Source organism: Caretta caretta, chromosome 3, assembly GCF_965140235.1.
Source record: "Caretta caretta isolate rCarCar2 chromosome 3, rCarCar1.hap1, whole genome shotgun sequence".
Taxonomy (NCBI): domain Eukaryota; kingdom Metazoa; phylum Chordata; order Testudines; family Cheloniidae; genus Caretta; species Caretta caretta.
Genome location: NC_134208.1, coordinates 29727227 through 29744286, shown reverse-complemented (window position 1 = coordinate 29744286; position 17060 = coordinate 29727227). Strand labels below are relative to the sequence as shown.

Genomic DNA, 17060 nt, shown 5'->3' with positions numbered 1-17060 from the left:
ATGCCTCTGGGGCATGTATAGGGTTAGTTTATTGATTATGGTAAAAGGTTGTATTACTCTCCTAGATAGCTGTTCCTGTGATTCGTGTGCCATTCGTATTTGAGAATGAATTACATCTAATATTCCAATGGAAAGGCCCCCTTCCTGGAAACGTGTGGGTGTCTGCTTCAAGCACAACCATTTGTGTGTAATAGCACAGGAGCCTTAATTCGTATCCTGAGAAGCGCCTAGTCATTGCACCAGCTTATCTTTATTAATCAGAATTAGATTCCTTGCCTCACAGCCCGGCAAGGAACTCAGTGTTTTGCCATTAAGAAGCCTTTTCCTTGTGCCTGGAGATCTGCTAGAAACTAATGGAGAAGGCAGTGTTGTGATTGGGATCATTGTTTCCCAAACAAATGCAGCTCATACATTCCCCTGACCCCCACCCCCCCTGCAAAAAAGGTTTTTCTGTTTATTTTCCCCACTTTTCATGCCTTGAAGTGAGACTGTGAGGACAAACTATGCAGCTAGTGTCTCCTACCATCTTCTTCCCAGAGACAGAAAACAGTTGCACAGATCATCCCCACTTCCATTGCTAGGAGTAAGAAGTCGTTTAGTCACTGGCTGGGGACAGAATAATATAGCAGAAAAGATTAATTTGCGTATTGTTTGTAAGCCTGGTTGTGGATGAAAAGTTCCAGTGTGAAGTATTGTATTGTTACTACTATCATTGGATGAAATGCAAAGGGTGTATACCAAGCTCATTATAATACCAAGCAGGACCGAGCACTCTTGCCTGGTCTTATAAAAACAAACCTTGCTTCAGACTTTAGATGAAATTGAACTGAAAGCCCCTCCACACTGGGCTGGGATTAGGATCGCGGTGCTGGGGTAGAGTGTGCATACAGGGAATGGTGGGTCTCAGACAAAAAGACACAATGCAGTTGGTGGGTCACCTTATGAAAAGGTTTGGGAACCACTGCTCTATTTAACCACTGAGCAGGGGCAGCCTAATCAGGGTCAGTGCAAACAAACTTTTCCAAACTGTCCTACTAATGAGCCTCAGTCCTGACCCAGAGAGTCAGTAATTGTACAGTAAGAAGACAGGTTAGTCTTCATGCTCTGTCAGTCCTTTGCCTCTCTACTTTAACTAACTGACAACTGAGTGTACTTGTCTGCTAGGTTGTGGACAGATTCATCCAAATCCATTTCATATAGACTGCTGAAGATTTTTCAGATGGTAACAACCTTCAGTCACTATTGATGTAGGTGGATTTGAACTGCTGACCTGGAGGTGAAAAGCTTTTATCCCCTATACTCTATGAATTGATCTCTTGTTCTCTTGTGAAATCAACCTTATGACATAGATAAATTAGGACAGCTGCCCTGAATCCCTGACCTTTGTCCTTTCTATAATGTATGGAAGCCTATTTGATTTAGTTTATTTATGAAACTACCTGTCTTTCCTATAAATTGCTGCTTCCAGACATTGGCATGTAAATGTAGCATGTGAAGAGGAAGGGAATAGTGAAATGTCTGAGTTCTCATCCTGCAGAATCCCTGTTGCCATATATTGGGTCATGAATAAGGTCAGAATGATGCTTTTTAAACCTGTGAATTAGCCATATGATGATGATATAAGTGCTGGATGGCATCTTTATTTCACCATGATCTGAGCACAATATCAACTCTTGAAAACAAAATGAGATCCTCTTAGGATCTCTTATCAGTCAGATAAGGGCTCCCAGTTAGTTGAATGTTCTCAGCTCCACTACGACCCTCTTCTAATCCATATCTGACTGATAAAGGATTTGTTAGGTGCTCTTAATAGTTGACATAAAGTCATGCTGTGTTGTAGTTCTCAAGTTATAGCTGATGAAAAATATGTGGGCAAAGCTGGCTGTCAATGAAAGTAGAGTAACAATAGGGGGACATAATATGGATAGCTGTGTTGGGGGGAACTTGAAGCAGGGAGATCTCAGGAGAGTGCAGAGAAGCTGGTGGGTGGTAGTGAAAGGAGACAGTTTTGATTTTTAAAAGGCTTTTCAAATAAAAGAAGTTTTAAAATGTGCAGCCTCCAAGTCCCTTCAAAGCGAGTGGTCAATATTAGATGTATCTGAGACACTGATCAGCTCTCTCATGCATACTGAAATGGTTAGTGTCGACAACATTAGGTGGTGTTATATTACCTTAGCATTAAGTTGTTGTCTTGTATGTTACTATGTGGTGTTATGTGATCTGAGGGGTTTAGGAGGAAATCAGGTCCTGCCTATGTGTGCTGGAGTTGTTACTTGCAATGTTCCAATAAATCCCTGTGACTATTACAGCTAATAGCAGCAGCTGGAAAACCACAATGCTCTGGGCAGGGACTTAGGAGCTGAAATAAGTCTGATCTATGGTGAACATCCAGTCTTGAAAGGGAAGAAGATTTGTACTGCAGGGGTTAAACTGATGACTATTAATCATCAGCCACTGCAGACAACAGGAGATTGGTATGCTGCCCTCCATTTTCAGGACACATACTTCCACATGACAATACATCCTGGCTGCAGAAAGTACCTTTGCTTTATAGCAAGAGACATCCACTACCCGTACATGGTGCACCCCTTTGGTCTGTCACTGGCCTCAAAGGTCTTCACAAAATGCAAGGTGGTAGTAGTGGCCCACTTGTGCTACTTAGGTGTCCAAATTTTCCTTTAGCTACATATTTGGCTAGTAGGTGGAGCTCAAGCATCCAAGTCAACAGCAGCATCCTCATTATCAGACAGCTATTCTCTCATCTGACCCTGAAACTAAGTTTAGACAAATCAAAGTTGAAGCGGATAGAGTGTATAACATTCATAGGAGCAGACCTCAATGCCATAACTGTGATGGCCTGTCTTCTGGTAGTCAGGTTTCAGTCCACTTTGTCTGAAAGCCTAAAATCCAACACAGTTACAGCAGTGCATTCCTGTCTACAACTGCTGGGCCACATGGCCTTGTACGCATATGTAACTCTGCATGCCAGACTTCACCTTCATTGTCTATGGGCCTGCCTTCATTTGGTTGATCTTCTGACTAGGCATCCTCTGGACATGCTTGTTTATAGGGCTGCAACGAGTGCTTGAAACCCTGGACTGGTGGCTGGACCCTCACAATGTGTGCAAAGAGTTGCTTTTTCTGTCTCCTGAGCCAGCTTTGACTCTGGTTACAAATGTGTCTACCAAAGACTGGGGGGCCCACCTTGGTTGACTTTGTGCGCAAGATCTGTAGTCACCCTTGGAGGTGTCTCTACACATATATGTGCTGGAGCCCTGTGTGATTCATTGGGCCTAAGAAACATTTATGTCTACCATTAAAAACCATGGTCACCTGTACATATCTTTTGTAGACATTATGCCATCACTCAGGCCTTTTGGGACGATGGTAGCTTGGACAAGTAGGAATTGCAGTCTCTATTCAGATCATCCAAAGTCCCTGCATCAGTAAGGGAGCAGCTACGGCATCACCTGCAATAGAATGTATATGTTCACAATCACTTCAAGAAGAAAAATGGGCTACTTACCTAGAGTAGCTTGTTTTTTGAGATCTGTTGTGCACATATGCATTCAGTGGCTGCCCCACCTTCTCTGCTACTTCTGACAATAATTTCACTAGTAGCAAGAAGGAACGGAGAGGGAGGTGGCAGACACGCCCTTTTATGGCCCTGGCTCAGCACACCAGGAGAGCTGGGGTGCATGTGTTGCCCAATGGTACCGCTGGCAAAACTCTCTGACTCAAGTGCATTGGGCGCACATTACTCCTGCAGAGGAACGTATATGCAGTTGAATGTATATGTGCACAATGCATCTCAAAGAATAAAAGTTACTATTGGTAAGTAACCATTTTATTTACTGAAGGACACCTAGACTGGGGAAATCTTCGCAGTTCAGGAACGATTATCCATTGATCCAGGTACCAACTTGTTAGTGTATGATGGTAACAGGATTGTTTTTTCTAGCAAGCTTACAGAGAACGATACTAGATCATCTGGGGTATGAAAAGACACTGAGCTGTGTATCTGACAGATATTTTGGCTGGGTGTGGCTGCAGATGTTAAGGACTAGGTACTTTCCCGCTTTACCTGTCAGGAAAGGAAAGCGCCGGCAAGAAGAGGCAGAATTCCTTTAGGAGCACACCAACCCACCACGCCCTAGGTGTTCATACAGACTGAATTGGAAAGGCCCTCTGTCAGAAACACCAGCTGGAAATTGGTATTTGCTGATAGTGTCTGACACCTTCTCAAAGTATGCTGTGGCATGACCACTGAAGGATAAAAGGACTGAGACTGTTACTGATGAATGGATGAAACATGTAGTGTTGCAGTTTGGCCCACCAAACTGCATCTAAAGTGATCAGGAGAAGGAATTTGAATCATGGTTGTCACAGGAGGTGTTCTGACAACTCCAGATAACCAAGGTGAGGACTGGTGTTGCCCACCCTGCAAGTAAAGGGAGTGTGGAGAGAGTGCACCACTGGTAGTTTGTCAGCAAAGACCAACGAGACTGGGATACTAAGTCACCTTTTGTTATCTTTGCACAGAACATAAGCATGCACTCACCTATCCATCACTCTCCTATGAGGTCATTCTGCACACTCATGCTTCCCTGTGACTTGATGTTCAGGCTGCAAGAACTGACAAGACCCCCTGCTACTATGCAGGTGGGTGATGTGGCGGAGTCTTATATCAGTGACTCAAGGACAGCATTCCTGAAGGTGGAGGAACAGATTAGTTGGAAGCGAGCATGTCAAACACAAGATGCCAGGAAAAAGGAAAATTATGTGCCCACCCAAAAAGGAGAGAAGGTGTAGCTCCGCAACTGGAAAAAACAGTCTGGAAAAAATCTTCAAAGTACTCCTTTTTGGAGGGGAGGTTACACAGTGATTAAGAAACTAAACAGCTTATCTTTACTGATACAAAACAGCAAGACTGTGCCACTTTGCATCAAAAACTGGTGCACACATTCACTGAAAGAAAGGGGAAGGAAAACACTGAGGATACCCAACAATTATTCCAGAAGGATGCAGAACAGGATTTGGAGGTACACCCAGCAGGTTCTTGTGGCTCATAATGGGAGGCCAGTTGTGTAGGAGGAATTGCTGGGATATTCTTGGGACCTCAGCACATGCTGTCTTCAGCAGGCGGGGTGTGTACTACAAATAGAGGACATGAACCCTGCGGTCACTGATAATCTAGATCCAACTATGAATGAGGTGTCAGTGACGGAATAAAGGCCTCTAGTGGGCAGACCAACACAGAAACCTGCATGGATGGCAGACTCCCTGGGTTCCTAGGAGTTACTGATTTTTAAACTCTTATTTAACTAGAGGGGGAAAAGTTGTAATGGTTAGTGTAGACAGCAACTCCACCAGTGTATGGTGTAGACAGTGCTAGGTCGACAAAGGAATTCTTCCGTCGACCTAGCTACTGCCTCTTGGGAAGATGATGGGAGAATCGCTCCTGCAGGCATAGGTAGTCTCTACACTGAAGCACTACAGCGGTGCAACTGCACAGCTGCAGCTGCGCCGCTGCAGCATTTAAGTGTAGACGAGCCCTAAGTGAAGATTAGGGTTCCTAATTAATCTCACATGGCTAAATGATATTGCTCGGGGGCCCTTAAAGACTATGGAACCTTTCAGTGCAGTCTCTGCTAGTTTGAGTCTGGTCCAGGTTGTGGTCACTGATCTAAGTGAGTCACTTAGGAAGCTTAGTAGGAAGCTGGTCATGGAGCACGAAATCTTTTCAAGCGTACCACAGAGCAGGCTCTGTATCATGGAAACTGATCCAAGTGGCTCTGTAGTGCACGTGAAAAGATTTCGTGCTCCATGACCTGCTTCTTCCTGGACAGCTGTTTCTATCACCAGTTTTGGCGACCTGGTAGTCGGTCTCAGCAAATAGATAAATTCTAGAACAGGCACAGACAACACTGTCTTGCCATAGGAAGTGGTTTCTTCTATGGTCAGGCTTAAAAAAAACCATCTGGGTAGGTGTCAGTGTAGGGAAAAGTTCACTGCTGCTGGCCACGCTTTCTGTGTTCTGTGGATGAACAGGAATTTCATTCTCCAGTTTATGCCCCTTTCATGAACTCTGAATCTGGTTAGAACACATGTAACACTGTACAGCTTTAAGAAAAGGAGTAGTTGTGGTACCTTAGAGACTAACAGACTCTAAGGTGCCACAAGTACTCCTTTTCTTTTTGCGAATACAGACTAACACGGCTGCTACTCTGAAACCTGTACAGCTTTAATCACTAGGTTTTATTTTTGGTTCCTTTTACTGTTGCTTTAATTACTGAGGTAACTGAAGGTTTTCTTCTGTTACTGTTGATATTTGTGTGATGTTAGACAGATGGTTTTGTGATACCTGGTTTAACATGGAGGCTTATGCAGAGTGTTAATTTGTCCTAGTGTTATAAGTCATAGTGACCTTTACTAACCCGTATACCAGAACCTGAGATGTAACAGTCATATTTCAATACACTCCAACATATCCCCAGCAAAAAGACCTAGTACCCTTAGATACCAGACCAACAAAGGATGAATTCTGGCCTTTAATACATTCTGCTGAGCCATTACGAGGCTAATGAGGAGGGTAATCAGATTTGTAAGCAGAGCGAACAATACTTTTCCTTGTATTCTCCTTCTGAACAGGTGTTTTTAGAGCATTATATTTCAGTGGCTTGCTTTTAGTTTTCCTTATCTCAGTAAAACAAAAATGTTGGCAGCTAATTTGAAAACTTAGTTTGTGTGAAAGATGTGACTTTAAATATTAACATAACCTTCCCTATTATCACCTACTGAACAGGGAGCCTTGTCTTGCATTGAAGCCAAGGAGAGTTTTGCTATTGACTTCAGTGGGTTTAGGATCAGGCAAAATTGTAGCCTTGTAAGGAGAGTTGGTGCAGTGCTGTGCCACTCCACAAGGGGCTGCAGGAGTGGTTGTCTCTTAAACTCCTCCCTGAACCTCTTAACAGACAGGATGGGTGAGTAAAAAAGATATGGGCTGACTTCTGGACAGCTCTGAAGGCCCCTTCTCAATGGGCAGCAGTGGCCAAAAAATGTGGAGATCTATAAAGACTGGGGTAGAAAATAATACTGAAAATATTATCATGCTGCTATATAAATTGATGGTACATCCTCATCTGGAATAATGGGTTCATATGTGGGCACCTACCTCAACATAAATAAAGCAGAAACCGAAGGAGTTCAGAAGTGGGCCAAGAAAATCATTATAGGCATCAAAGACTTCAGTATAGAGAGAATTTAGCAAGATTGTGACTCTTTAATTTAGAGGAGAGGTGAATAAGATGGAAATGATAGGAGGATTCAAAATAACAAATGGTGGAAAGTAAAACCATTCTTATATACTCTCTTATAACCCAGAAAACAAGGACATTCAGTGAAATTGAAGAGTAACAAATTTAAAACTGATAAAAGAAAGTAGTTTTAACATATGAGTAATGAATCTGTGGAATTCATTGCAGCAATATATTGGACCATGAACATTTCAATACTAAACCAGACCTGGGCTCCATGTAGTTCACTATCCTGTCTCCAACAGTGGCCAGTACCAGATGTTTGAGAGGAAGGTACATGCAACCTCATATTAGACAGATGTGGAATAATCTGCTCCCTACATTAGGTGTCTTCCTAACCCTGATAGGTAGGGTTTGGCTTAAGCCTTGAAGTATGAGGTTTAATATCCTTTCCAAAATGTGCTAGCGTTAACTATGATAATTCTGAATATTCTTGTTATCTATATAAATGTCCAGCCCCCTTTTTTGAATCTTGCTTTAAAGATTGCTTAATACACATTTAAAGTTAAGCACTTGCTCAGTTTTCAGAGTAACAGCCGTGTTAGTCTGTATTCGCAAAAAGAAAAGGAGTACTTGTGGCACCTTAGAGACTAACCAATTTATTTGAGCATAAACTTTCGTGAGCTACAGCTCACTTCATCGGATGCATGCTGTGGAAAGTACAGAAGATCTTTTTATACACATAAAGCATGAAAAAATACCTCTCCTCACCCCACTCTCCTGCTGGTAATAGCTTATCTAAAGTGATCACTCTCCTTACAATGTGTATGATAATCAAGTTGGGCCATTTCCAGCACAAATCCAGGTTTTCTCACCTCCCCCCCCCCCACACAAACCCACTCTCCTACTGGTAATAGCTCAGTGTTGTCTTGCATAGGGATAGATTTAAACACATGCTTAAGTGCTTTCTAGTCAGGGCCTTAATAGTCTAAGGCTTTGTCTACACTGCCAATTGAACTACAAAACTTTTGTCATTCATAGGTGCTTTAAAAAGCCCCTCCCCCCCGAAAGACAGAAGTTTTGCCACAGCAAGTGGCACTGTAAACGGCTTGTTGTTGGCAGGAGCGCTCTTCTGTTAACAATGCGAACTCTGCTCATAGGGGGTGGAAGCATTTTGTCAGCAAAAGTGCCCTCAAACAGCGTTTACGCTGCCTGACTTTTAGCGATACGGCCATGTCGCTAAAAGGTGTGTAGTGTAGACCAACCTTAGAATGCCTGTTTTCATTCCTATGACCTGGGTATGAAGGGATCTGGAATTTTTTGAAAGTGGTCTGAAATGAAAAATATAACCATAGGCAATGAAAACAAGGTATGTATTTACTAACTGTGAAGCTTAATTTAGGAAACCTGATGGCCAAGTGCAATTTGGAGGGTTTGACATAATTTTTTTAGTAAGAAAATGTTTGTATCAGATCAGGGGTGGTCAACCTGAGCCTGAGAAGGAGCCAGAAGTTACCAATGTACATTGCCAAAGAGCCACACTAATACATCAGCAGCCCCGCATCAGCTCCCCTGCCGCTCCCAGCACCCCCCACCCACCGGCAACCCCACCGATCAGCTTAGGGCCTGTGGCAGAGCCAGGGGTTGAGCAGTGAGCACCCTCAGCATGTTGGAAAGTTGGTGCCTGTAGCTCCAGCCCCAGAGTCGCAAGGAGCCGCGTATTAACTTCTGAAGAGCTGCATGTGGCTCCGGAGCCACAGGTTGGCCACCCTATATCAGATGAATTATTTACAACAAATGCTCACCATCCCATGGGAAGTGATGTGTCTACATGTCACTGACACCTATCTTACCAGATCTTTTGTATTGTTTATTTTATCAGGTTTCTCTGGCAATTGTGTTGGCTGTGGCAAGAAGGGGTTCTGCTACTTTACTGAATTTTCCAATCACATCAATCTTAAACTGACCACTCAGCCCAAGAAACAGAAACACTTAAAGTATTATCTGGTCAGGAATGCACAAGGAGCTCTTACCAAAGGATCTGTAATCTGCTGGAAAGGGGCAGGTGAGATAATGAAGCTGTCTTGTTGGAGCTCTGGTTCTTGTCTGCAGAGCTTAGATAGCACAGAGATTGGCGTCTGAGAAAAACCTGAGATAGACAGATAAACGAAGGAGTCTTTAAAGCTAGGTGATTACTAAAGAGCAGCTGTAGAAAGCAATTGATTAATAAAAAGATGGCATGTTTGACAAACTGTTAGTGCCCGCTTTCCAAATGTCATAACAACTGATTCAAATTAGTTCATGTTTTAAACTCTCAATTTAAATTTGCAAAGATAAAGCTCTTGTATCGCGTCTCAGTGGAAGGGTCTTGTTTTCGTAGAGTTCAGAGGCCGACAGGCTTCATCTGGTCCTTGTTCAAGCACTTTGTTCCAACCGCCAGAGAGTTCGGGCCCCACGCTAACCACCACAAGTGAGCTTGTTCCAGCACCAAACCCAAATGCTCCGGCTGGGACTCAACAAACAGGTAACTTGGAGAAGAGAAACCCTTTGGGTTACTAAATATTCTTATTTGTGTGTGTGGGTAAATGGAAACACATAGCACAAAATGAATAAAATGCGGATGTCTGGGTTAACTAAATCAAGTAACTGGTATAATAATGTCATCGCTCTGAAAAAAGAAAGTTAATGGTTCTTTGAAGGCTTTTTCATCACAAGCGGTTTTTCAAAGTAATTAATGAAGAGTTAACAAATAGCTTAATGTTCAGAAAATGTTTCTCTTCTGGAATCAGTGAGCTTCATAGCTAGGACAAGCCAAATCTTTGAGACCCATCTGTTGTAAGGTGGTGAAAGTGGGCTTTACCATTTTGCAGCTGTTGCTTATCTAGCCACAAATGCTTTGGAAATTAGTTTGTTTATTTCAGTTTTTTTCAGTTTATTTCCTGTTTATTTCAGTGATTTCCTCTGATCCAGTCTATTTTATGATATGAGTGGAAATCCTCTTTATTGCAGAGATTATATGGAAGTTAGGTTGAAAGCTTCTGTTTTTTTCTTTTGCTAGTAAAGACATTGGTTTATTTTTTATATTTCAGACAAATTAAGGCCAGATTTTCATATTTTTTAAAAAATAACCATTATCTTTTATGGTTAAAAATATTTTCTTTCTGAAGGTTTTGCTTTTCCATTTCCTGGGGTGAATAGGTAGGTGTTTACTGATGAAAGGTGAAATGATCTCTCTGAATTTCCTCCTAATGAAATCAGCTGTCCAGTGTCTTGTGAGTGTGATGGGTATTTGTATTTTGAGAACTTCAGCAACTCCACTGACATTTTTATTATCTCTATCAGAGAGGAGCCTGAACTCCAAATATATTAAACAGCTGAGATTTGGAAACCTGGTGTCTATTGAGAACAAACCATTAATCCCCCTAGGACATCACTGATGTATATATATTTTCAAAAGATGAATGTAGAAAAAGTAAAAGTAATTATAAACAGAGTTAGGGTTAGTCAAATCTACCTATTTATTAATGTGACACTGTCAACTCCTGATAAATAAAAAGATGTTTGGAAAAAAATGTAAACTCAAAATTTTGCTTGATACAATTGGTACAATGCTAGATTCTTTTCATTAAGGCCCGTTCCTGCAATGAGCTTTCCTTGGAAGCAGGTGTCTTCATGCTATTGGGCTGAATATGTGGATCTGATTGCAGGATTGGGGCCTCATCCACATGTAAACCCCAAGTAACTCCAGTGAAGTCGGTGGAGTTCCACTAGTGTAAAACTGATATGAGATCCAAATTGGCCCACTGTGTTCAGTGCTGTAAACACAATGAGGGGTTCCTCAGCTGATGTAAATTCTCCTACCTCCATTGAAATCAGAGACCAATTGATCAGTTCATCACACCATCTGAGGAAATGCCTCTCTAATAATTTATTTAAAATAACTTCTTTTTTTGTGGCAGGCATAATATCTGATCATCTCCCATCAACAGCAGCATTAGGTTCAACTGTTTACAATGGCAAAGATTCTCCCAAACAACAGCTGGTGAAAAATAACCTGACAGCTCTGACAAGACCATCAGTCTTAGGTACCTTTGAACTTTGTGTTTAACCGATCTAAATTGTATATTCTGATTTGGTTACCTGAGGAGAAATCGAAGTATTCTATTTGGCATAAATTCGTCTGTTCCTGGATCAGAATATTCCCCTAAGAGTCATTGTGTTAATAAAATCTCTTGTTCCTTATTAACTTTCAAGGTGTGTTGTATGTATTTTCTGACACGGCTTCTGTAGAAGTCAGAACAGTAATTTATTTTTTTTTTTACTTCATTTTACTCTTATTTTAGTTTGAAAAGAAAGCAGCCTTTATTCAGCATCCAGACTCTTGGAAGGATTTGTCTGTGTCGGTTTCTTATAGTCACTCCAGAACAGGTTTTATACATCAATTCAATGATCCAGGAAAGCTTTATTCTGACCATTCAGAAGCTACTTATCAAAGGATGCAGTCCACACTGGGAAATACCAGATTTTAAGACACTGTTCACATTACTCTTTGTTTAAATATTGTTTTTAAATGGTTCTCCAGCATGGTTCTGTCTGATCTGTGATTTCCAACCTTTTCTTCACGAGCACCATGGAGCTGCTGTTTGGGCAGGAAAACTCTGAATAGCCATATCATAGCCAAAGTCAGGTTATAGGTTAATTTTAGGTAATCTTCACTGAATTGCACTGGCAGTATGCCTCATCCTGGTTCAGTTTCTATGCCCACTCAGTCCTTGACCACTTTGCCTCTCTAAGTGGATGGGCACTTGCTTATTAGAAAATGGACTGATCTCACCTTCTCATTTCACAAAGAAAACCATCAGATGTCAGTGAATTACATAACCCATGTGAGACCTGGCAGGATTTGGGGATTTGCAAAAAATAAATACATTATATTGATTTGCTCTTCTTGAAATTGTGCCTTCTGCTGTGGATTATGCTGGAAAGATAAGTAATTGAAAGTAGAACAAATGGCCATATATTGCCCTCATGTGGGGAAAATATAAAGGACAAAAGGCTATCTAGCTCTATGATGACTCTTCAAGTGAATAATTTTATTCCAGATCTGAAGGCATGCTAGTTCTGCACATATATGGTTTATTTTTGTATAGTATCTTTTACAAAGAAAATATAACCTTTCTTAATCTATAAGACTCAAACTCAGGTTTTGAAGTGTACATGGGAATAACCATTCTGTTGTCAAGATAGCCTTGACAGTGCGAATAGATGTACTGGTACCTTTGCATATTAAGGTAGGGCGAGATTAAGAGCTCAGTCCTGCAAGGTTCTGAGCAAAACCTAGAAAACTCTTAACACCCACTGGTCAGAAATACCAATTGGTAACAGTGCAAATTCACCATTCTGGAAAATTGCAGAAATGCCCAGGAAAACACAAGAAATCAAAGACCAGGAACTTCAGCAGAAATGTGGCTCAGCATGGAATTGGTAGTACAAACCAAGGTGCAGGAGCCAGCTGTTGAGTCTCTTCAGCTGCCAACCTTGAATATCAGAGAAATAAAGCTGATAGCCAGTGTGGGGTGGCAAAAATAATGATGGTGGGTAATGTTTTCAAAAGCTCCTAAGTACCATTATGTTTCAATGGGATTTAGATTCCTAACTCCCCGAATGTACTTTGGTAAATTTTATCCAATGTCTCCTAATTGCTAAATCTGCTCATTTTGAGTCTCGTATCTGGACATACAAGGAATAAAACTTATATGTTCTTGGCTTGCAGGGTAAGAACATATTAGTCAGTGCTATACTAGTACCATTTTCCCAGAACTCACAGTGCTGTAAAATAGATGAACTATGCTACAATAAAAACAAGGAGGACTTGTGGCACCTTAGAGACTTACAAATTTATTTGGACGTAAGCTTTCATAGGCTAAAACCCACTTCATCGGATGCAGTGAATCACAGGTCCCTGCTCTGGAGAGTTGAAATTATTAAGGTGTAACATAGCACAGTAAAATAAAGGTCATATACAGACTAGTGAGTCTGTGTGCATGTCTGATTCAATCTAGTAGAATAATTATAGGGCTGGTCTATGAAAAATCATATTGGACTGTAATACGTGTGATTTAACAAGTTAAAATATTTCTCCATTTGCATATTAATAATTTTCTCGTGTATTAATATTACCCAGGCACTTTAACAAATTCAGGGCCTCCTAAAAAGCGCCACAAAGGATGGTCTCCAGAGTCGCCATCATCTACTGAAACTTGGAACTTGCAGCCCAACCTGCAGACTCCAAATAGAAATAAAAATGGTAAATTGGCTGAATTGTTTTGTCTGAAAGATAATGAGTGAGGGGTGAGATTTCACAAGGTATTTAGGATCCTAAAGATCCACCGAGGTGCCTCAGATGATTTTCAAAAGTGCCTCAGCATCTAACTGCTCTTGAAATCAGTCTTGTAATCTACTAGCTTTCCTTAAAATAGTCTTTTTACCTCCTGTTGTGTGGAGTATGATTGCTGTCAAAAATGGGACACTGAAAAAAATGATGCATTTTGGTGAATTTTAATTTCCCTCTCAATACCTAGATAGCAAGAACATTCCCCTGGAATCAGAATATCTGAATATGTTACTATAGTGGAAAAATGCAGATCATACATTTTTGCTGTTGATAAAGCCACGCCTGTCCATATTATTGAATTTGTGCCAGCATGTTGTTTTTCATGCTCATTTTGCAATCTTTAGACACGTGTGATACTCAAGGACTTGGAAATGTAATTATTACTTCGAGGAAGCTAACATAATAAATATAGGCTTTATTAGGATTTCATGAGTCATTTGTTTTGTAATTGTAAAACGAATGGAACATTGATCTTGAATGCAGATGCTGGTTGGTGTTTAATACTCTTCATCAAGAAAAACAATGTTGTGAATTTATTTGCATCAATATGATTATTACTTGATTGTATTAACATTATGAATTAATTCTTAGATGTGGCAGGCCTATCGTGTTTGACACATTCTACTCTGGTGGGACCAGTCTCTTCTCCAATGGTGGGCTCTGGAGAACCAGTTTCTGTTCCTGATAACTTGCTGAAAATATGTAAAGCAAAACCAGTTATATTTAAAGGTACAAAACCTATCCATGTGTGTAAGAGATATGCAAAGATATGGGCCTGCTTTTAGAATTCAGGGAAGAAACTTTAAACACACTGGACATAGGGTTAAAGGCAATTTAATGTATTTGGAGAGCAAACTTATATAGCATTATATATGTGCAAACATTAACTAATTAACTTGATAATTATAAGAAATAACCCAAAAACCCAACCAGTCACCCTCCCCCCAAAAACCCCTAAAACAAACAAACAAACAAACAAAAGCAAAGCTCCAAAGAGCTCAAGGTTGTAATCCTGCTGCCATGCAAATCAAATGCTTAATTCCCATTTACTACTATAGGAACAAGATTGGTCAACAATTAAGGAGTGTAAGGCCGTAAATTAGTGCATTGGCCTTTGTAGATTTAAATTTGTGATGGGTACTCAGTGTTTACATCTCAATCTAGACTAAAGTAGACCTTATCTACATCACAGTTCTATCAGGTACTTTAGGAACACCTGTAGTCTTTGTCTGGGTTGGGATGCGGGAAGTATTAGAAAGCATTGCAGCTTTGGTGCATTGTGAGGGACAGATATAAAGCTTGCACAGTGTGTTCATGTAAAACACTGGCTAAGTAGTAGGGTATTATCTTTTTTGTAGAGCAGCCATGATACACCTAGGGCACATCTATACTGGAATAAAAGACTCATAGCATGGTCCTGGCTGGCCCAGGTCAGCTGACTTGGGCTTGTGCGGCTTGGGCTGCAGGACTAAAAATTATTGTGTAGATGTTCAGGCTCGGGCTGGAACCCAGGCTCTGGGACCTTACCCCCTTGCAGGGTCCCAGAGTTTGGGCTGCAGCGGGAGCCTGAATGTTTACATTGCAGTTAAACAGTCCCGTAGCTAGAGCCAGCTGACATGGGCCAGCTGCAGGTGTTTAATTGCTGTGTAGACATAGCCATAGAGCTAGGACACACCAGCTGGGATGCAAAATCTAGCGCACACCAGTGTGTCACACACTAACTGTCCATGTAGACCCAGCTGGCACACACTGAAAGTTCCCTAGTGTGCATTGATGCAGTACTGTTTGAAATGGGACTACATCAGCACACACTGAGTGTGTGCAAGGGTCTGCACAGTAAGTGCACACTAGTGTGTTGCACACCCGCACTGTGTAGACAAGCCCTAAGTCAATGTGCAATACTCTTCTTCTCTCAGGGGCAGCTCATTCTGAGCATCTGAAATCAGCAGGAGTTCTGTTCTACATATGGAACTTCACTTTGTAACAACTCTGCTTCTGTGAGTAGGGCTAGAACCTAGGACTTTCAGCCTCTAAAATACGGGCGTCTACCACTTGAGCTACCTCCATTAGCTGGTAATCACCTTCATTTCTTATTCTCTATGGGGAACATTCTCAGTCCTTATCTTTAAGGTGCTCAGTGGCTTGTGCCCAGCATATCTAGAAGATCGCCTAAAGTTCTGGGATGAAGACCTCTGCTCATCTGGTACAGGGGAACTAGGGTAAAGCTCATCTGTGCAGGTGATTGAGCTTTGTTGGAGGCTGATCGGAGACTGTGGAATGAACTCCCACAGGAACTAAGGACCATCACAAACCTCACCACATTCTGCTCCAAGTGCAAGGCGCACTTTGACTGGCCTTCTCTAACTAAACACAAAACAACATGTACCAAAAAACCCGACAACCACTCCCCCAGCAAAAACCAACCAAAGAGAAAACCCTACCAAAACAAACCACTCCACACACAGTTGTTCCCCTGGGACGAGGGTGAGAGAATGAACCACAGCACACGTGACCGATGTTATTTACATTGCTTAGTGTGCTCCTGCCAGGCACTTGGCTTCTGTGGTGATGAGCGCAGTCTAGCAGCAATCTAGAATAGAACTAGTCATTATGGGTACACAACACAGGGAGCCAGGGTGTTACACATGACTTCACCTACTGCTTTTAATCTCTTTTGCTGACTCCCCCGAGCACTGAAATATTATTCAAGCTGTTACCATTTAAAGTGTTAGTAACCTGTTTGATGGCTGCATAGTGAATTATTCAATTAAGTTTATCTGACAAGTGCAAATATTGTTTATATTACAGGTCATGGGAACTTCCCTTATCTTTGTGGGAACCTTAATGACATTATAATCAGCCCTCTTTTGTACACCTGCTACAGAAATTCACAGTCCATATCTAGGGCTTATGAACAATATGGTGCCTCTACAATACAGCCTATTTCAGAGGAAATGCAGCTTTTACTAACTGTCTATTACCTTGTTCAACTAGGTGAGTTTTTTTTCACCTGTGTAGAATCTTGGACTAGAATTATTACATTTTGCCATTGGTGAGTAAAGACTAAGATTTCTTAGATGAGGTGCTTTTTAGATTAACTAAAGGAGCTCCTGCTGTAGTGAAAGAGCTGATTGCTGGGTCTTAAAAAATATAGGGCCAAATACTGAGGCGTGCTGAAATGAACCAGACCTCTGCTCTGTGTAGGAACCAAGGATGGAACAAAAGTGGCTATATGGCAGATTTGCTCATGCTGACTGTTAGGGCTGCTGGGGCTTGACTTTAAACTACGCTGAGGGTTGCTTTAACCTACACTGAGCATAAAGTCTCTCCAACACTAGCCATGCCCTCCCTTCCCCACCAAGCCATGCTTTGATACACCCCGTACACTGGTGGGACTCTGGAAGAGTGAA

At 41.5% G+C, this 17060-nt stretch overlaps 1 protein-coding gene across 10 annotated transcripts in view; it reads left to right on the top strand.

The window, feature by feature from the left end:
• GREB1 (growth regulating estrogen receptor binding 1) overlaps positions 1–17060 on the top strand; it is a 150367-nt gene that overhangs the window by 85950 nt on the left and 47357 nt on the right. For 9 of the 10 annotated variants that reach the window (XM_075126410.1, XM_048845527.2, XM_048845525.2 and 6 more), the window contains 6 exons: positions 9139–9321; positions 9637–9780; positions 11216–11341; positions 13441–13563; positions 14242–14379; positions 16459–16644. In XM_075126410.1, the coding sequence (XP_074982511.1) occupies positions 9139–9321; positions 9637–9780; positions 11216–11341; positions 13441–13563; positions 14242–14379; positions 16459–16644 (900 nt within the window). The remainder of the gene's footprint in view (positions 1–9138; positions 9322–9636; positions 9781–11215; positions 11342–13440; positions 13564–14241; positions 14380–16458; positions 16645–17060) is intronic. The other variant, XM_075126411.1, reaches the window with a different exon arrangement.